Genomic DNA, 19,623 nt, shown 5'->3' on the forward strand with positions numbered 1-19,623 from the left:
AAAATCTTGGCTAAGAACATATCCTCTGAGGAGACAAAGTCTCTTCTTCACTTCATGAGACCCAAAACTCTCTTCTGTACATCTGAGAAATGTAGGCTGGGTTCCAGATGTACCATGAGTGGTAACTTGCCCTAGCGGCATGCTGCTATTTGCCCAACCCTTTGAAGACATTTTCAATTGATAAGACAGAGATCACAAGCATGTTTTGCTGAACTGCTCCTCACAATGCTGCTTATCTTGCATTGTGTATGCAGTATACACTTGATGTAGAACAATGTTAATCAGCACATTTAAATACAAAACTGAAATGAATTTTTACAGCATACGATTATTAACTTGTGGTGGTGTCCCCCTAAACCAGCCAAACACTTAAAAACATTTACAAACACTATAAGCTGGAAGTTGTTTCAAATCTTATTTCAAGCTACAGCCAGTCAAGCCAAAGTCCCTATGTGCTCTTCTTAACGTTTGAGTAAACCTAATGGATTTGCTCTTGCACAACCTTATTTATTTGCAAAGAAAAGTCTAAATGTGTTTACAAAATATGTGCTTTAAGGCAAGCATTACTACTGTCACCTTCTTCATGCTGTGCAATACCCATTATGGGTAAGCTGACTTAAGAAGCAGAAGAAAACATTACTAATAAAATCTACCAAATTCATTTTCACAGAATGAATAAAGTATATATGCACAGTTCCATTCTTTCAGCTGTGGGGGAAAAAAAATTACCTTTTTTTGTTTGAATCTGATGCAAATTTTCCCCCTTAAAAAAAAAAAAAAAAAAAAGAGTTCAGGGTTGACACTGTCACACAAAAATTGACACTTCAAGGTTATGAACAAACTAAGTTTAATCTATGCCTAGTTTACAGTTGCATCAGAGGAAGCAGAGTTTGATTCTTTCCAAAAAATGAATGCAGCAGAAGCTACTTCCATGTCAGCAAGGAATTCAGTATGATGGGAGTGAATCCATAAAATCAAACAGCTGATGTTTGGCCTCTATGTGTAGAGTCTGCTAATCTGAAGGCCAGGTTTAGTCTGACCCTCCAGATATCCTCAACACATAGGAGGTTTCAAGTTGCCCGAAAGAAACGACTGCCACAGACTCGCATCATCGTTAGGAGTTTATTTGGTGCACACTGAGCCCAGTTCCCAGGTCAGAGTTCTCCAAAAGGAAATGAACTCAAGAGCGGCAAAAAACGTTTTGTCAGCCGAACCAGCATGCAGCAAGTGTGAATCAGAAAGGCATTTTACTCCTTAAGCACATAAATGACATCAGTGCAGCTGGAGTCATCTCCTAAGGAGACCACATCTATTAGGACATTCAGTCTCACACAATACTTCTGTGGGCTGAATGACCAGAGTATCATTTACCAACAAACTGTTGCAGTGTTCCAAACTGAACTAGCCAGCAGAACTGTCCTCAGTGTGCACAGCACAATTATCTTCAAAGTCAGTTCAGAAAGAACAATTGCTTAATTGCAGATGCTAAAAATTCCTTCATATAAAAGGGCACTAAGATGCATAAAATTCAATACACTTCATAAATGCAAGCATGTTACAAGTCCATATCATGAGCCATGTCTAGTACATCAACACTCCACAATACAAAGCACAGCTTTAATTGAAAAATGTAATATAAACAAGTAGTAATTCACATTAAGACAATTGCCACAGCAAAATTTCTCAGACAAAGTGCTTTACCCTACATGAAATACCCTAAAGCCTACCAAGCAAACTCTGAAGTTCTCAAACTTAAAAGGGGTGGGGGAAGAAACAAAAGGAGTGTAAGTGACATCCAGTAATTTGAGAGCAATCTAGATGTGCCATGTGCCTCAGCTGATACTCGGATCAGCTTCATCTGGGGAGTCACTACCCCTAAGTAGGATACAGCACAACATTACAAAAAAGTAACTGAATAAATTTACTTATGAATTGCTTTATCGAAGCTCTAACTTATCCACTTTGATGTTTGAGGTGTAAGATTATCTCACAGACTAAAACTTAACACAACAGGAAAAATACAAGTAATACAAATCTACTTATGTCACTCTACTGGTGGAACTGAACCTGTGGGATGCTATTCTTTGAAGATAAGGAATTCAGACTATCAAGGGACTGAATAAATGGAGAGGAGACAGTAATAAGAGTACTTTGCAGTAAAATACCTCTTTATTAGGAATATATTTAAAACTAGCTTTCTATTTCAGGTAAGAAAAATAACATTCTGACTTTCAGCCAGTGCTGACTGGTCATATGCAATATTCTAACAGGTAAAACAGTTATTTGCATGTCATTGCCCATTAACAGTTCTCCTAACTGTCCATTCCATGCCTTTTATCTTGCTCTTAAGTATGCTGAAGCAATTCTTCAGCCAAGGTTTGTATCTAAATCTTAGTTCTGAGACTGACAGACTGACTTGACAGTGACTCAGCATCTGTTATTAGCTCACAAACAGCATTCATAAGCCTTCTTTTAAAGAACACCACGGCTCACTAGCTGGTCTACAAAGACAATTAAAAGGGCAACTCTCCAGAAGACCGTGGTAGAAAAAAATCTCACTCTTCTACTCTACAGTTTAAAACTGTAAAGTAGTAGCAATTTCCACAAACTTCAGTTAATTCTATACCCCTTTATAAGACAGCACAAGAACAGAACACAGGGATATTGCTATTATAATTCCAACAGTAAACAACTTTGTGTGCACATTTTTATACTCAGTACAAGTCTAGCCTTTTGCTATGCTGTAACTTACCAGTTTAGGGCAATTAATTGGATCATGCTGTAAACAGATACAAAACCTTTGTGTAAGCTTTCCTGGTATAGAAGCATGCATAAATACCTGCCTTCTAAAGAAGGAGAAAAATAATAATAAAACCCCCAACTGTTTCATTTCCCATCAGGTGCATGTAATTAGGCAGTATATTTTAAAACAGGTTTTCATCCACTTAAAAATGAAGTCCATGCATTTCATAGAAGTGTTATACAACATTTGTAATAAGTCTGTATTTTTAGGTACCTGATGTCCATTTTCAACAAGAGATCTATCAGATCGGGAAAGTACTCTCCAGACAACTGCATTACTTTTGGTCCTGTAATTTCTTCCATCCTCTGCAGCCAATACGAAGTTAAAGGATACCTGTTTTAAGTAGACTTCTATATGTGGATGTTTCTTAAATGCAGATGGAAACAAAGGACACTGGTAATACAACAGCCTGCAAATAAACTGAGAATAGCCAATAGGCTACAAATTTGTGGCTGTTTTAAGGAGGATTAAAAAAAAATATATATGTAGAACCACCAAAACCAGGCTGCAACAGGAAGCAATCTGATACTCAAATAAATAGAAAATTTGCATTTTAATGTCACATTGAATTTTAGTACATTTCAATCCAAGAAAACAAAAAAATAAACCAACAGACACAGTAATGAGTACAGGATTATATATTACAATATGCCTTGTTATAATACATTTGTGGCTTTGCGATAAAAAAAAACCCTTAAGGGCAGATGGAGTTTGAGCTCATTTAATTGTCAGGGGCAAAGCATTAAATGCATTTCTAAAATAGGTATTTTTATTTAATTGCCAACTCTTAAAACAGCATAGACCTTGGCCTTCCCTTTTTGTTTGTTTTTTTTTTTGGTTAACATGGAGCCAGCTAAATAAGTGTTCTGAAAGTTTTAAACAAAAGAGAAAATGCTTTTCCCAATTTTGCATATAAGGAAAGGACAGATGATTTCAAAACCAGCACCTATGGCTAACTCCATGTCAACACTGACCTAGAACTGCACATTACTGATTCCCAGCAAATTCTAGAAGCTGTCCATTTCACATGAAAACATGAGAAAGGGTTACCATATGCAAAAATATTTTCTGAAACAGTTCTTAACACGTAATTGGAAAACTAAAGGCATGGTCTTTCCATTATTGAAAAAGAAAGTTACAACAGAAACACTAAAGTAAGATATTCAGCTATACTGAAGTTACAATCCTCTGAAAATAAAAGAAGAAAAGGGAAAAAAAGTCAAATTAGCTAAGCTTTGTGCTCTAACCAAACTACTTACAGTGATTTCCAATGGCAAAAGCCCATGCTGACTGGGTGATCTGACAGTTCCAAATACTCTTTATAATAATTTTTATTTGTATACAAGGACACTAAAATGATCCAGTCATGCAATGTTCACTTTAAGCATTCTGCATCTCTTTTCCAATCTTATAGCTAAGGATCTTGTTCCAGTCAATCTTGGTGCGGGTAACTGGCAATTGTCGACGTAAGGCCTTGAAAGTAGTGTCTGACATAGTCTGATAATTCTCACTGATAGCAGTCTGTTAAAGTCATACAAAACAAAGACACATGAAGAACAGAACTAGGATGTTACATAAAAAAAGTTATTGAGTAGTCTGCTACCTCTTAAAACGCTCAATAAAAATATGCCAGATTAAAATATATTTTATGAAGGAAAGCTGTTAAGATTCATACTATGTGAACAAAATTAGTCAAACAGATGCAGTAAACCTGGCCACTGCCTAAGTGATTCACCAAACCACAGTGTGGTTAAGTCACCAGCATGAACGAAGTGTCGATTTGAGTTAGCTTAGACATCATTATTTCAGACACTGGAGTCCTCCACTGTTTCTTCTGCAGGGATGTTAGTCAGTCCACAATATTGCATCAATATGATGCCTATGATACTTGGTAAATATGTATTAAAGACCTTTTCTATAAAAAACTGACAGAACACACTGTCTGAAATTTACCTTATGTTCAAGAACTAAATTAATGTGAATCCACTTTTGCAGAAGACATTAAAAAGTTACACTTTTCTAACTTTAAAATGACTAACAGAAATGTATCATGCTTGCGGTCCATATTTAGAAAGTAGCCTCTAAACAGAACCTGTACAAAACAAATACCCTTAAGGAATACACTAATGCTGAGATCGAAATTGCTGATATTTGATCACACTAGGGATTGCTCTGCTCTCAACCAAAAAATTTCTAATGTAATGTTAAGTAGGTGGGTGCAATCACCACAAAGTATGGAAATGGAGGATAGAGTTAATAGCAGCATCCAATATATTTGTATGTGCATGAAACTGCATTCTCTTAGTATCAAAAGCTTGCTAATTATAGCTAGCTTTGTTGAGGATATGGCAACATTATGAATGGAACTAATGACATTGTTTCCAACATACCTGATACTCATTTTCTGCAGCCTCCACGATTTTTATAAATTCCTTTGCTGTCTGGGCTTCATTCTAAAAAAAAACCAAACCAATGTTTTAATTAAGTCAGATGTAGAGCATGATTCTAAGACCAGTAAGAAAATGTGTTTTTCCTGTAATTATACAGAGTGATGTCAGGTAGACTCCATGAGAACACACTGCCATTTAGTGCCCAAACCAAAACTGAACAAAGCATTCATCCAAAGGGCATATGTTGCATTATGATTATATTTGTATTTCACTATTTTAAAAAAATAGAAATATTCAAAAGCAACAATCTTAAAGATCACCATGGAACTCAAAAATATTTTGATTAAAAATTGTATGGTTCTTGCGCTAGTTTGAGGCTAGCTAGAATGTTTTGGTGAGAAGAACTAGATCATAGGCTGGGAAAGGAAAACAATGGTGATGTCTACTCCCCTCAGAGTCTTGATGAAGAAGAAACGAAAACATTAGATAACACTCTTGCCATTTTCACTCACTTTCTGGCTGGGCTTCTGACTGAGCTACATCTCTCTAACCTCACCTTTCACTCACCTTTGCTTCTTAACCTCTTGGCTGAACCTCTATTCTTCTTTAGGACTGGGGTAAGGTTGAGAGGCGCAGGGGTGGTTGAGAGCCCCTCCTGGAGACTCAGGTTTCTGGGAGGGCAGTTGTGTTTCTGTATTATTTTTTACCTTGTATATTTCTGTATATAATTGTATGTATTGTAAATATCTGCTTGTATATTGTGCTGCTGTAAATAAATAGCTTCATTCATACTCCCAGAGCCAGCAGAGACTAGTCTGGGTAATTTCTAAATTGTGGGGGGGTGAGGAACACCCAAACCATCACAGTTCTGTTAAAAGACATATGGAACAGAACAGCATTTGAAAATAAGACAATGCACACACAAGTCTCTAAAAACATGCAAAGTCTGGATATCATAGAATCAACCAGGTTGGAAGAGACCTCCAAGATCATCCAGTCCAACCTATCACCCAGCCCCATCCAGTCAACCAGACCATGGCACTAAGTGCCTCAGCCAGGCTTTTCTTGAAGACCCCCAGGGACGGTGCCTCCACCACCTCCCTGGGCAGCCCATTCCAATGCCAATCACTCTCTCTGTGAAGAACTTCTTCCTAATATCCAGCCTATACCTACCCTGGCACAACTTGAGACTGTGTCCCCTTGTTCTCTTGCTGGTTGCCTGGGAGAAGAGACCACCCCCCACCTGGCTACAATGTCCCTTCAGGTAGTTGTAGACAGTAATAAGATCACCCCTGAGCCTCCTCTTCTCCAGGCTAAACAGGCCCAGCTCCCTCAACCTCTCCTCATAGGATTTGTGCTCCAGGCCCCTCACCAGCTTTGTTGCCCTTCTCTGGACATGTTCCAGCACCTCAACATCCTTCTTGAATTGAGGGGCCCAGAACTGGACACAGTACTCATTATCAATGTTAAATCTCCAGTACAAATTCAGGAAAACTTAAAGAACAACAGCTAATACAGAAGTGTGTGAAATATGAGCTAGTGCTTCAGCTTAGTCTCCAGATTCAGAATGTTTAGAGATGAACAAATTTGTTTGGGTTTTTTGCTCATATTTCTTGGCTTTGGTCCTCATTCTTAAGTATGCAACTGTGTATTTGTTTTAAAAATAAACCCCAACATATTTAGCTAAAGTGCTTGAAAGAAGTCTTAAGAAGAATGTGAGGGTTCATGAATTTCAAAACTTCCAACTTGGTGTTGGAGACATTTCTAAGGGTGCTTTTGCAGAAGCTGTTCAAAGTTCCAAGTGCTCTTGCCCCATGTGATCCCTTGTTCCTACAAAGGCAAAGACCAAGAGAAAGATGGCAGCTTTGACTAGTGTGTTCAAACTGGAACTGAACGTAGCAGCTGTGAAAGCGCTCCAGAATACCACAAAGAAATGAAGGAGAAGGTGGAGACCAAGTAGAACAAATGAAAGGGGTCTGACTTTTGCATGAACCAAGGCAATTATTTCAAAGGCTGTGTTAATGAAAGGAAAAATTGAGGGGTATGAAGTCTTAATTAGCTCAGAGAGAAATTTAAGATAAGAAAGTACTTGCATAACTCTAACAACAAGAGAATTCTCCAGGGATTTTTTTCAGTTGTGTCCATGGATGGTACAAAATTGCCTCTCTACCAAGCAACAAAAAAAGGGAGTTTTTTGGACTCCCTTTGCTCTACCTACCATTCCTTCTTTGTGAAACAAAAACGTCCATAGCTTCTGACCCTTACAAAGCTCAAAGGCAAGGCTAAAAATTGGTAGCCAGCAGCATGTTTTCTTCTGTTCTAGCAGGAAGTAGAGAAGTGATGTAGAAGATGTTTTTCTACTCTCTAGTCTTCTGCTGCTTTACTAGATTTCAGAACAGCATTACGTTTCTTTCCAATAGAAAGTGAAGCAAAAGCTATTGAAAGGAGAACTTCTTCCACATCTTTCCTGAAGCAACTCTTAGTTGAATTAAAGACTAAACAGATCCCTTCACTCTGGGGCTCACAATCTGCAGTAGGCAAAAGGAGCACTATTTCCAAAGTAGGAGTTCATGTTGCAACATTACTAACTCTTATAACGATACATCTGGTACTATTTGCAAACAATGTTTGTTTTTACCTCTGCTCCTCATTACTGTAACAATCCACTTGGAAAGAAGTTGGAAAAAATGATTTTAACATAAAGTGTGTTATGGTTCTCAAGCTGAAGCATCTGTGAAAAAGCTTTTTGTACAGAAAAGCAAGAGGCTGATGGCACTAGTTACAGAGAGCAAAGAAACACAGGGTGAATACCCACTACTGCTTCTTAAGCGGTGGCATTTGTTACTACTTCCAGCATACTGGTCTTCTCCTAGTAAGCAAAGGAGGCAGTCTCCTAGACACCAAACTACTTAAGTGGGTTATTATAAATTATATCCCCTTCATATTAAAAAAAAAAGTTATATGGGTCCCATGGGTGACCAAAGTTTAAACACAACAGAAATGCAGAATGACTGATTAAACTAATTTAAGCTTTATAATGAAAGCAAATTTAGCTTATATAAGTTGCATGGAAGCAGATGTTTAAAACAAATTAAAAAGCAGTAACTACATGCTAGGTGAAAATGGTACATATTACATATAAAACATTTATACATTAGAACATTAATTCCCATTCATGCAGAAAACAAACTCCAAACTCAGGAGCTTTAAGTTTGCCTCTCGTTTTAAATTAAGAAGTCATTTCAATATACACATTAAGGTCTTTAAAGCTCACTTACAGACACTGTTAGAGAATCCTGTATATCTTTATGGCTCACCAGCTGTACGTTACCATCTTCATAATAGTGAACCTACAGAAATTAAAGAACCTCGCATTAAATGTTACACACCAAAAACATACAGGAAACACAAAGTGTTGCAATATTTATAATAACAAACCTAAACAAACCAAATAAAATGCTGCAGAAAAACAAAGCAAATCGGAAAAGCAAAATGCTGTGCAAGTTAAATGCTGTTCAGGAGGAATAGCAGAGAAGCTACTCTGGGAACATTTTTGTTATGTGCCTTAAGTAGTACTTCACGCAAAGAAGCTCAGGTTTTGATTAGCATCACGATGAAGACAACACACTATTTGCAAGACCTTATTAGAACCAGTGAAACTATATTTGAGAATAGTTTTGGCAAGGCTTCAGGATACCAAGAAGTCATTCTTCTGCTTCACTCAAAAAGTTGGGACACTGCGACATCAAGCTTCCCGTTCTAGATATGCTTGGTTTTGATATTTTCCTCTATTAGATGTGACTCATAACCAAAGCTGGCATCAGTCTAGACAAAGGTGCTTTTTGGGACAAACACTGCCAAGGTTAGACAGCAAAGGATGAACTCTCTTTACTCTTGAAGTGTTTTACCTACAGAACAACTTCCTCCTGCAAAATAATCAAGGAGGAAACCAAAACCTCTACATCAAAACTAACTTTAGTACTTTTAAATTCCATGGGGAAGGATCTGAAAAGATTCAGTTTCTGATAAAACTGCTTGAAAACTTAAAAAATAGGAAGAATAAAGTTATACATAATCATTCTAATTAAATATCATATGCAATACAGAAGTGTTATGCAGCTTGGGACATTCAAAAAGGCATCTTTAAAGATGTTTTACATTTTTTATAGAAGTCAGAACAGCTGATGTTATGAAACATTTGTATCTCACCCTATTATGCAAGGTACCATTTTAATTTGGAGATTAATGCACAATACTGTAATTTCACATAGATTATGGTCATGTGTGCAAGAGACCCTCAAGTTTATAAAATGCAATATATAAAATATGACATAAAGACAGATATTAACATTTAAGAAAAAAATTGGTTTCCTGTATGAGAAAACCATTACTTCCTATGATTCATCTTACATTATTAATTTGCTTGTTGTCCAGTACTTGTTTTCCAATAAACTTATTTTCAAATCAAACATTCCTAGGTGAAACTTCTGACAACCTTTTTAAATATAGCTCTTCCAAGACAGATGAGAAGTGCTTACTCAGTGCAAAACTCTTGAGATGTCCCAAAGAAACAGCAGAACTGAGAGAAATACAAATTTCCCCCTTTTCTGTCACAATCCACTACAGAGGGTCAAAATCTCCCCTGTGCTCTGAGGCCAACATCAGCACAAACATCTTATCTGTCTCACCGAGTCACATTCTTGGCAAACACTTAGGCCTAAAACCTTAACACAAATGAGAAGTGAAATCTAAGTCTGGGATGTGTTATCTTACACAAAATATGAGAAGCAACTGTTCTGTACTATACCTCACTGCTGACATCCTTACAGAATGCTAGGTCTGGGCTCAGAAGGCTACAAGAAGGATGGTGTTTTATGAACAGAACCTCTTGAAAAGATTAACTAAAGAGGGATGAGAATAACAAATTATCTAAGAGATAAAATTAGTAACCAATACATGCACAATTGGAGCACATCAGGCACCACAGGGATTTTAATTTTAGTAAAAGGTAAAAACCATAAACAATACAGTAAAAGGTACAAAAAACCCCAAATAAAAACATGACAAAAAACCCCAAACTGTTGCAGTTCTCCCTTTACATATAATTAAAACTTAATCAAGCAATGGAAGAGATTAAGACAGTTGAGAATCTCCTATATTAGAATTTGTGGAAATGACCTTAAAAATATTGAAGATAGCTGAAGCAGTAGGTGATGCTGGAAATTTCCCCTAACTTAATCATCATAATCTATCATAACAACTTTACCAGAAACAGGCTGTATTGCTGTCAAAGATTCAGTACTCTGAAATTTCACTTATGTGAGGTCATATTCTTGATTATTTTGCTCCCAAATACACTGCAGAAATTGTGCACAATTCCTAAAAATGTAAAGCTCAGTTCAAAATGCCTTGGTGAAACTAGTTCCTATATGAGCAGAAGATGTAAGACTGCATCACTCCCCAGAACATAGATTTTAATTAATGTAAAGAACTATTTCATTAATTATGTGAAATAAAAGACAAAAATCAACTGGTGTCCAACTCAAGATGCTAAATAAAACCTAAGTTCCCTATTCAGGCTATCTTCTAGGCTACTTGGTTAACCTTCCCCAGAATTAGGTAGATTGCCTGTTCTGGAAAATCTTTTAAGACATTTAGCCAAAAGTGCATTCCGTGGAGAAAAAGCTTGCTTTTCTGCAAGCTGGATTTAAGTGAGTTTACTTGGATTTACAAAGTTCTGAGATGCCTAGAAGTTACTTAAGGCCCTTACCATGACTGCCTTAATCTGACAACATAACGTCCAAGTGTTGATGGTCATTCCAGCTGTTACTGAATTTGCCCTAGAATGGGAAATCAGATTCAGACCCCCAGCTTGGGTGGATCTGAACACACTTACACATCCTAAAATAATTATGGCTAGAAAAACATTTCATTGTATCTGCCTTCTGAAGTCAAGTCTCAGAGTAGTAAGGAAGTGCAAAACTCGTAGGGGTGTGAAAAGAGCAGGAAAAGGGAACTTGACTCTACATCTTGTAAAAATATAATAAAGTACCATGCTCAAAGCCAGACTGCACTACGTTTCTAGCTCCTGATCACAGAACTGTTTTTAAAAATTCTATGTGTACACATTCCAGGGAACCAACCCAGGAAATTAAAAGTCCCTCTGTCCACCACATGATACCCAGACTTCCTCTGGTCTCAAGACTTCTTGCATTCCTGCTTGGATTCCTGAGTGCCCAATAGTCAACAGGAAGGGCAAATTTTGAATGAAGATTCAAAAATTTCAGATGGTGGAATAACTGAAGCTAAAGTTTTCCATCTTTCTGAACAATAGGGAGGGTAACATGGAAAAACCCTGCTATTAGCAACTAAAAAGAAAAAAAAAAATCTACTTCAGCAGGGACCTACCCTCAGGAAAGGCTTGTATCGCTGCCAGTTCAAGAGACAGGGAATCAGAAACCTCAGTGAAGCACAGGTAAAGGCACATGCCGAGCTGAGGTGAATACACCTTCTGAAACTTTCTGCATTAAACACGTATTTTTTCATAAGAATTAGCTAAGTATGTGGTTAAGTCACTAACATGGAGTTGAATGGGCATCTCTGCTTTGCTTATTTAGTCCCAAATTCTCTTATAATACTTAATACATTGATCCATAGTCTCCCTTCATAAGAACTGCAGACTTTACTGATCATGCCACAGTTTGAGATAAGCATACCTGAATTTTCAAGATGCCAGCCACTTGAGTGGTTGAAGGGGTGATTGTAAACTTCCATTCTGACCTCCAACGGCCATTCCTTAAAAAAAAGCAAACCAGAAATTAGATGTCACCCCACTGGTTAAAAAAAAACAACCCAAAGTACAATTGGTAGTCAAAGGACAACAGAGAATTAAGTATGATGTGCAACTACACACGCACAACTTTTTCCTGAAAGATCTGGCCCCATAATACATCAAGAAGAGAATGGTCCCTCAAGATACTTAAACTCAGCTCTGGTTGATGACCAAAAGTATTTGTCAGTAAGAACCTTTTAACAATGACATTTTATTTCTGAAAATACCTAAACCCTCCAACGTTCAGTCCCTCCTTAGGTATACATGGGCAATATTCTGTTTCTGGGACCCACACGACTTGCCAAAGTCACACTTCACACATTTCAAGCTGTGAAACTCGAGTGCAAGACTTTCCACTATGCTGAACTGTAACTAGGCCTTGCAGCTCCTCTAGCATTTCCATTCCAGGATAACTATTTCCTTCTAGCTTTCTTCCACAAACGCAGTATCTTTGCCAACTTGCTTAAAAAGGTAGTTTCAAACAACTGGGAAACAGTACAGGGAGACTGTAGTCTCACCTCACTTCTTTCATGCAGACTAGTTAATGAGGTTAGTGGATTAGAAGATTAGTACATCAGAGCTCCATTAAGAATGCACTGCACCTGTCTCTTGATTCCTCCTTTGTTTCACTTAAGGAAACAAAGCTGATACTATGAGTTTCAACCCTACTAATGCTAGGTGTAATTCTGGTATATTCAACAAGGGGAGAGAAAGAGATAAATACTTTTAAGTTAACAGTCACTAATAGATCTATATTAATGCATTGCAGATACTAACATTTTTAAAACCAACGGTTATTATTTCAGGCAACATCCAAATTACAGATTATGACTGAAAATTCAGACTAAGGCAAATAAGAAGCTTATTGGCATCATTAAGAGAAGTGAAATGATCACCTGACATAGTGACACTGACATTACTGGTATCTTATACACCAACCCATTAATTATAAGAATGCTTACACGCTGAACTACATTTTAGGTACAATATTATTTTTTAAATGCATGGAATTCAATGACTAATTATCAGATTTGTCTGCTTCTTAATCACTTTGTGGTCCATGAAGTTAAGAACACCGCAATGTTTCCACTGTGGGATTATCTTTTTTGTCCTTAAGATGCTATTCCAATAAAAAGAGTTCAAGTTCAGAGAGATCATTCTGTAGGAAATCTTTTCAAGTTAAAAACATGTCATAGGATGGTAATGGAGTCAGTATCCCTGGAAGCATGGAAAAAAAACAAATATGTGGACACTGCATTTGAGGACATGGTTTAATGGCCATGGAGGCATTAGGTTGATAACTGGACTTGCATCTTAAGAGATCTTTTTCAACTAAAATGATTCTATGATTACTTTCTTCACATCTGCTAACTTTGGCTGTTTTAAAAGAAATTAATTGTTCTTCCTTCTTTCACATCCTACTATGTTGACGGTATTTCAGTAAATGACAGAACATGTTTCTTTGGCATGTATTGGTTTTCTAATGTCAAATAAACTTGCTTTCATGGTGGGTTGCCACAAAAAAATTATTGGCTGTGGCTTGGGTTGTGTATCCTGACATACAGGTGGATACTCGAGGAGCCTAGGTAATTTTTAATCCATTCCTCTATTCCCACATCTCCCACACCAACACATATTTATTAAAACATGCTAAGAATGGGAATAAAAGCCCTGTAAACTTCATAGAAACATGGTCAATATTTACCCACAGATGTCCAACCACGATTTTATTAAAAAAAACTTTTAAAAAAGATTGTTTTATATCTGTTCCTCTTCTTTAAATACTGTAATATTAAAGTAAATGTTTGGAATACCAAAATTTATTAATACTTCTGATTTTAAAAGAAAAAACAGTATTATTTCAAGTTACTTTTAATATTGATTTAAAACACACTGACTAGCCAAGGTAAAGCCATTAGGAGAAATTATTTATTAACTGTACCAGTGCAATTAAAATCTGTGGAACAATATACTGGGCAAACAATTTAACCTATACAGGCATATTGCTGTGCATATGTAATATTCACCTTCAGCATCATAAACCAAAGATTTCTGCACTGCCATGGGATTACTTGTTATAACTGCAAGCAGATGCAAAATAGCAAATTAAATAATAATGAAATACATTTCTTCAGACAACTGCACATATTAGCTAACTTTAGGAGATACTTCCTTAACCCAATCCCAGCACTGTGATATTTGTCTCAATTCTGCCCAGTCCCTCGCAAAGAGCTAACCAAGTTCAGTCCATACTGTGGAAAAAATCCTTCAACCAACATAGAAAAAAAAACAAACAAGCTGCAGCTTAGAAGACGTAATTTTATTCAAGATCACCTTTATCTACCTCAGCTAAAAATTAACAATTAATCTTTGGTCACATCCTTTTGCTAAGGCATGCAAACTAGAAGGATTTGTTCTTATTTCATCAGTTACAAAGGAAGCAACACAAGCACAAGCAACTGTCTCAGGGAACAGAGACATGGGTACTGGTACCAATGTGATGAACTGCATAAGGTGTTTTACAAAGTTCAAAGTTCCACAAAGGAGCTGTATATGTGCAGTCTGCCATTTTACTTGTTGCAAAGGAAAGTTTTGGCAGAAGAACTTGAGGTGGGCTAGAAGGAGAAAAGTCACGTGCAAGCTCCTTCTTTGAACAAAGAATTATCAATGTAATGGTACTACTGCAGAAACTCAGTTTGCTGTATTTTACTGTATTTGTACCCATGCAGAAACTTACCAAAAATTTTTTGCTTGGAACTGATGGCTTTCTATGCATGCAATAATGGTCTGCTGTCCATCAATTGTTTTACCATACACCTAAATTAGAAATGAAACAAAAGAGGGAAAAAAATATCAACCATGAACAAGAATTAAGGTTACAGATGCTGTCTTGCTCAAACTGTTTACAGGAATCCAGTAATAGTATCGTTACATTAATATTTACTGTTTTAGTCAGTATGGTTCTTATTTAGTACATGAAACATTAAACTGTACATTACAATGCAGAAAAGTTTAAGATCAGAAAATACGAAGTTCAGGCATCACACATCGCAACTGAAATTTTACAGGCTGCAAACTCACTTTTAAGCTTACAGCAGTGACTTCTGTGACAATATGCATTACCAACTGGGTTTCAGATACAATTAAATGATACTTTTGGCATTTACAGACTAGCAAAAAAGGTGATTACAAGGCTGAGTTTGGTCCTCTGTTTTGCTTTATCCCTAAAATCAAATACTACTAAAAATCACCTCAACGAACATGCAATCTAATCTGGTCTGCTTTACAAAAGCTGCAACTCATCTGGCTGCCTGGGAATCCAATTCAACTCAATGTTTTTCCTGGTTAAACTTTCCTTCAGGTTATACAAAGCACAAGACAGTAATCATTCAATCAGTTTGCTGAATCTCAGTCACATGGCCCCTAACAGAAAATGAGTGCTATTGTAGCATGAGAGGTTTTACTTTACGAAGTTGTTCAAGCCTGCTGATTCCAGTGGTAAAAGTATAGCACTTTGATATAGAAGAGATGAAAAGAGTTTGCTTTACTGACAGTTTTTTTTCAGTAAACCAATACAAGACAGATTTTTTTTTCAATTTTTGAGTACTTAGCAAGGTAGCCACAATCAACAGAATGAGCCTGCAGTAGCCTAAAGAAGATCTTAACACTTCAGAAAATTTAAATAAAAATTCTTCAGAACTGAGAGGTAAGTCTTCATTATGACCTGCAACAACCACCTACTAGTAATCCAAGAGCTGAAATGTTGAACTTCTGAAGCCTTCCCTCTTTTCTCTGTATGAACTAAACAGGACTAAACTCTTTACAGTTGAAACTGCTTATTTTCTTGGTTTACAAACAATTCCTATCCATAGGTTTACAGTTCCTATCCATAGGTTTACAAACAGTTTCTATCCATAGTGGTACATATCATAGAATCAAACAGGTAGGAAGAGACCTCCAAGATCATCCAGTCCAACCTAGCACCCAGCCCTAGCCAATCGACTAGACCATGGCACTAAGTGCCTCAGCCAGGCTTTTCTTGAACACCTCCTGGGACAGTGACTCCACCTGGGCAGCCCATTCCAATGGCAAATCTCTCTCTGTGAAGAACTTCCTCCTAATATCAAGCCTATACCTCCCCTGGCTCAACTTGAGACTGTGTCCTCTTGTTCTGTTTCTGGTTGCCTGGGAGAAGAGACCGACCACCACCTGGCTACAACCTCCCTTCAAGGTAGTTCTAGACAGCAAGGAGTGGTTATAAAATTCAAAACTTACTGTGCAGACACCATTTGGGTAGTGTTCTTTCACATACGCTTTCATTGCTATTTCAACTGAATTTCTCCAAGATTCTATAGCATTTTCAACTTCATGGGGTCTAGGATCAGTAGCCTCCTTTCTTAAGTGATCAAATTTAAATGAAATCTTGTTCTTGGGATCCAAAAATTTTCCATTTCCCAAATCACCGTGTTCTGTTATCAAAACCTAGATAATATAACTTCAGTTAGTAACATTTGCTACTGAATAAACAGAAAAAAAATACACCATGCCAAATTGAATTATATTGTACACTTAGTTGGTGCTTACTCATATCCAAAGACTTACATTTTAAACAAAATAATGCAGATGGCAAGAGAGGATGAGGCCAACATGACACACTGATTAAAAAAATTTAAAAATCCTGCATCTTACCCTCTTACCACAACAAACAATGCAATGTAGGAATTGATGTCTTCAAATAAAGATGGAACAAAATGTTTCTACAGCTTTAAATAAGCTCTAACAGAATACCAGCCAAAAACACAGACTGAAATGGCTCTTTAGGTGCTCTAAATGAGTAATATACAGAATTGGTACTATTGGAGGGTGACCATCTCTGTATTTTGGCATGGAAGATTAATTTCTTTTAATTTCCTTGCTAAGATATGCTCCAATACTAGAAAATCCTTAACAGTTTAAGGAACATTGAAAGTACTTTATTGTATCTGTACCTGTTCATCGTAACCGTCAATTTTTACTGGAGTAAACTGGTCCAAATTGTACTGTGCAAACGCACTACAAAACAAAAACAAACAAAAAAACCACCAAAAGTTTGTATCAAGAACTTTATAGTTTTAAGACATTTAAATAATAGCTTATTAGCTATTTCAATAATCTGAACAAAGATACATCAAAAAGTGACACCGATGCTTCACTATTCAGCATGGCGAAGTCCTTGGAATCACCTTTGTTTATTCAGTGCTTGTATTACAGATTCCAGTCATCATTACATAATGATTCATGCTCAAAAGCAAATCTGACGCAGACAAACATTTAAGCTTTGCAGTAACTCAGAGAAACTAGAGGAGCATATAAAGTTTAAACTGCACAGTGATCCAATCTACTGAAACAGACATCTCCATTCTTACAGATGAAACAAAACTTGGCATAAAATACAGCAGGCATAGTGTTTTGATGTAAAAGCAGGGTCTAAGGAAGCCATATTTTACAGGTGTTAATAACATAACTAAGAAAAGAGAAAATGAAATCCTAAAAGGTGAAGACTAGTTCCAAAATCCAAGTCATCCCTTTCCAAAACAGTTGCTCTCATCAGATCTTTGCCAAGAATTTAATCTTGACCAAAGATGCATAACACACATAATGATATTTTACTTGTAAGCACACACTTTTTTTTAAACAAATCACTTCCTGACAGTGAAAGTCATACAGAAAAACATCTTGTTCTTATGCAACTGAACGTGTGGCAACTGGTACTTACTGGGCTGCTCCTTCCCTGAGAAGATTGTCATTATTAAGCAGCAACCGAACATCTGAAAGGAGATATTTGCAACATAAACATACAGTTAACTTGTAAACTTGTTCTAGTCACATAACAAATGTCAACACACTACACCACATACACTGCATGAAGATTACTAGGTAGGAAGTTTATCACTTCATGTTTCATTATGATAACTGAACAAAGTGAGACAAGTCGTACAGAAATGGATGCCTTCCAACACAACCTGGTAAGCAAATATAAGCCATATTCTATAGGCTGCGTGACGGCGCTAGGCATCTGTCAAATCAGTTCTTAAGAGTAGCTCTGAATTAGAACAGCACCGGATTTAAATTAGTTCACTTTTAAGATGTAAACTACCAAATCCCTCATACATTATGTACAGTAGTGATTACTGTATTTTGCCAATGCTGATATGGTATGTCTTGTATTTTCCTTTTCACAGCCTTACCATTTTCACTCTTGTTCCTTAATGACATTTAGTAGTCAGAGCACAATATATTGCAATACCATTTTTACCATCACACAAGAAACCAATGAATATAAAGTCAATACTCTCCTCAAAATTACTTTGCATTTACTGTGCAGTAAATTGTTATTTATGTACTGAACATACTTTTCTGCTATTTTATCTACAGATTGTTAACAGATGTCTTACTGTAACATCTTAAACTCTTCTAAAAAGTATCACTTAAGTGAAAAAAAAAAAACAGAATATATTTTGAGTATTTTTCTTTAAAAAAAAAAACTAAAAAAAAAACAAAGAAAGAACTTCACCCCAAATCAAAACAACACTGCCCACTCTCCACCATGAAAAAAAAAAAAACAACAACAAGCCCACCACAAATTCAAAATTCTCCACACCAAACCAAACAGGCAAACCCCCAATTTACAGAATTGGAATTTAAAGATTCCTCTCTAAGACATCAGTCTGAATCTCACTGAACACCAGTCACACATTCATGATCAAGTTTTATGTGTTCTCAAACATATTGTACTCTATTACTGTGAAGGTAGTTCCAACTATGAAACATCTTAGTTATAAAGCTTACAGAAATGGTGCTATAAGAAACTACTAACTTTTGAGGAGCTGGGTTAAATGAGCAGCTCAACAACAGTTCATTTTACAAATAAGGTACAAGCCAAGTTTAAGTAGTAATTTGTTCCCAGTTTAAGTGAAAAATGAGGTAATTCTAAAAACACTGTCTTTAACAAATTTAACCTCTTTCCAGCCTAACACTGACTAGAAGTTTAGTATACTAAACTTCTTTCCTTAAAAAGCATCAGAGATTTTTCTAAGATACAGCTGAAAAACATACACTTTCTTATATACATGTATGCCTATGTATCTTGATTCAAGACAAACACAGCAATTTTAAAGTAAAAATAACACCTAAGGTAAAATTCAGGCAACAATAGTTGAAAGCAGCTGATTTCAAGTTTCCTCTCACTCTACCAATACACTCAGTAAAATGAAGTGTGCCTGGAATTTAAGGGTTAATTATGTTTGGAGAAGATTAATATTCTTTTCACAACTGTTGTGAAGTAGTAGTCATTTGTATATTCAAGATCAAATATTTAAAATTATATATTCTTTCTTTTAAAACAGAGACCATTTTCATTTCAGCTAGTTCAATTTTCTGTTGAAAAATGTAATTGACTATTGAAGACTGAAAAAGGAGAGTACATGCATCCTCCAAATGAAAACCTAAGCAACTTCTAATTAATGACTGATTAAAACCAGGAAGAAATCTCATTCTCACAAAGTGGTACTTCCCTCCTTTTACATTTAAACACCAAGCTGTCTTGTGACTGCAAAGCT

General features: G+C 36.4%; 1 protein-coding gene across 1 annotated transcript in view; it reads right to left on the bottom strand.

The window, feature by feature from the left end:
* Nucleotides 1–2,141: 2,141 nt before the first annotated feature.
* The window catches only part of CAPZA2 (capping actin protein of muscle Z-line subunit alpha 2), a 32,286-nt gene continuing 14,804 nt past the window's right edge, over nucleotides 2,142–19,623 (bottom strand). Inside the window, exons 3-10 of the mRNA XM_064142078.1 lie at nucleotides 17,781–17,832; nucleotides 17,014–17,077; nucleotides 16,301–16,507; nucleotides 14,763–14,842; nucleotides 11,910–11,988; nucleotides 8,472–8,543; nucleotides 5,194–5,256; nucleotides 2,142–4,324 (exon numbers count right to left, since the gene is read on the bottom strand). Of these exons, the coding sequence (XP_063998148.1) occupies nucleotides 4,184–4,324; nucleotides 5,194–5,256; nucleotides 8,472–8,543; nucleotides 11,910–11,988; nucleotides 14,763–14,842; nucleotides 16,301–16,507; nucleotides 17,014–17,077; nucleotides 17,781–17,832 (758 nt within the window). The 3' untranslated portion in view covers nucleotides 2,142–4,183. The remainder of the gene's footprint in view (nucleotides 4,325–5,193; nucleotides 5,257–8,471; nucleotides 8,544–11,909; nucleotides 11,989–14,762; nucleotides 14,843–16,300; nucleotides 16,508–17,013; nucleotides 17,078–17,780; nucleotides 17,833–19,623) is intronic.

This window comes from Pogoniulus pusillus, chromosome 4 (genome assembly GCF_015220805.1).
Source record: "Pogoniulus pusillus isolate bPogPus1 chromosome 4, bPogPus1.pri, whole genome shotgun sequence".
Classification (NCBI taxonomy): Eukaryota; Metazoa; Chordata; class Aves; order Piciformes; family Lybiidae; genus Pogoniulus; species Pogoniulus pusillus.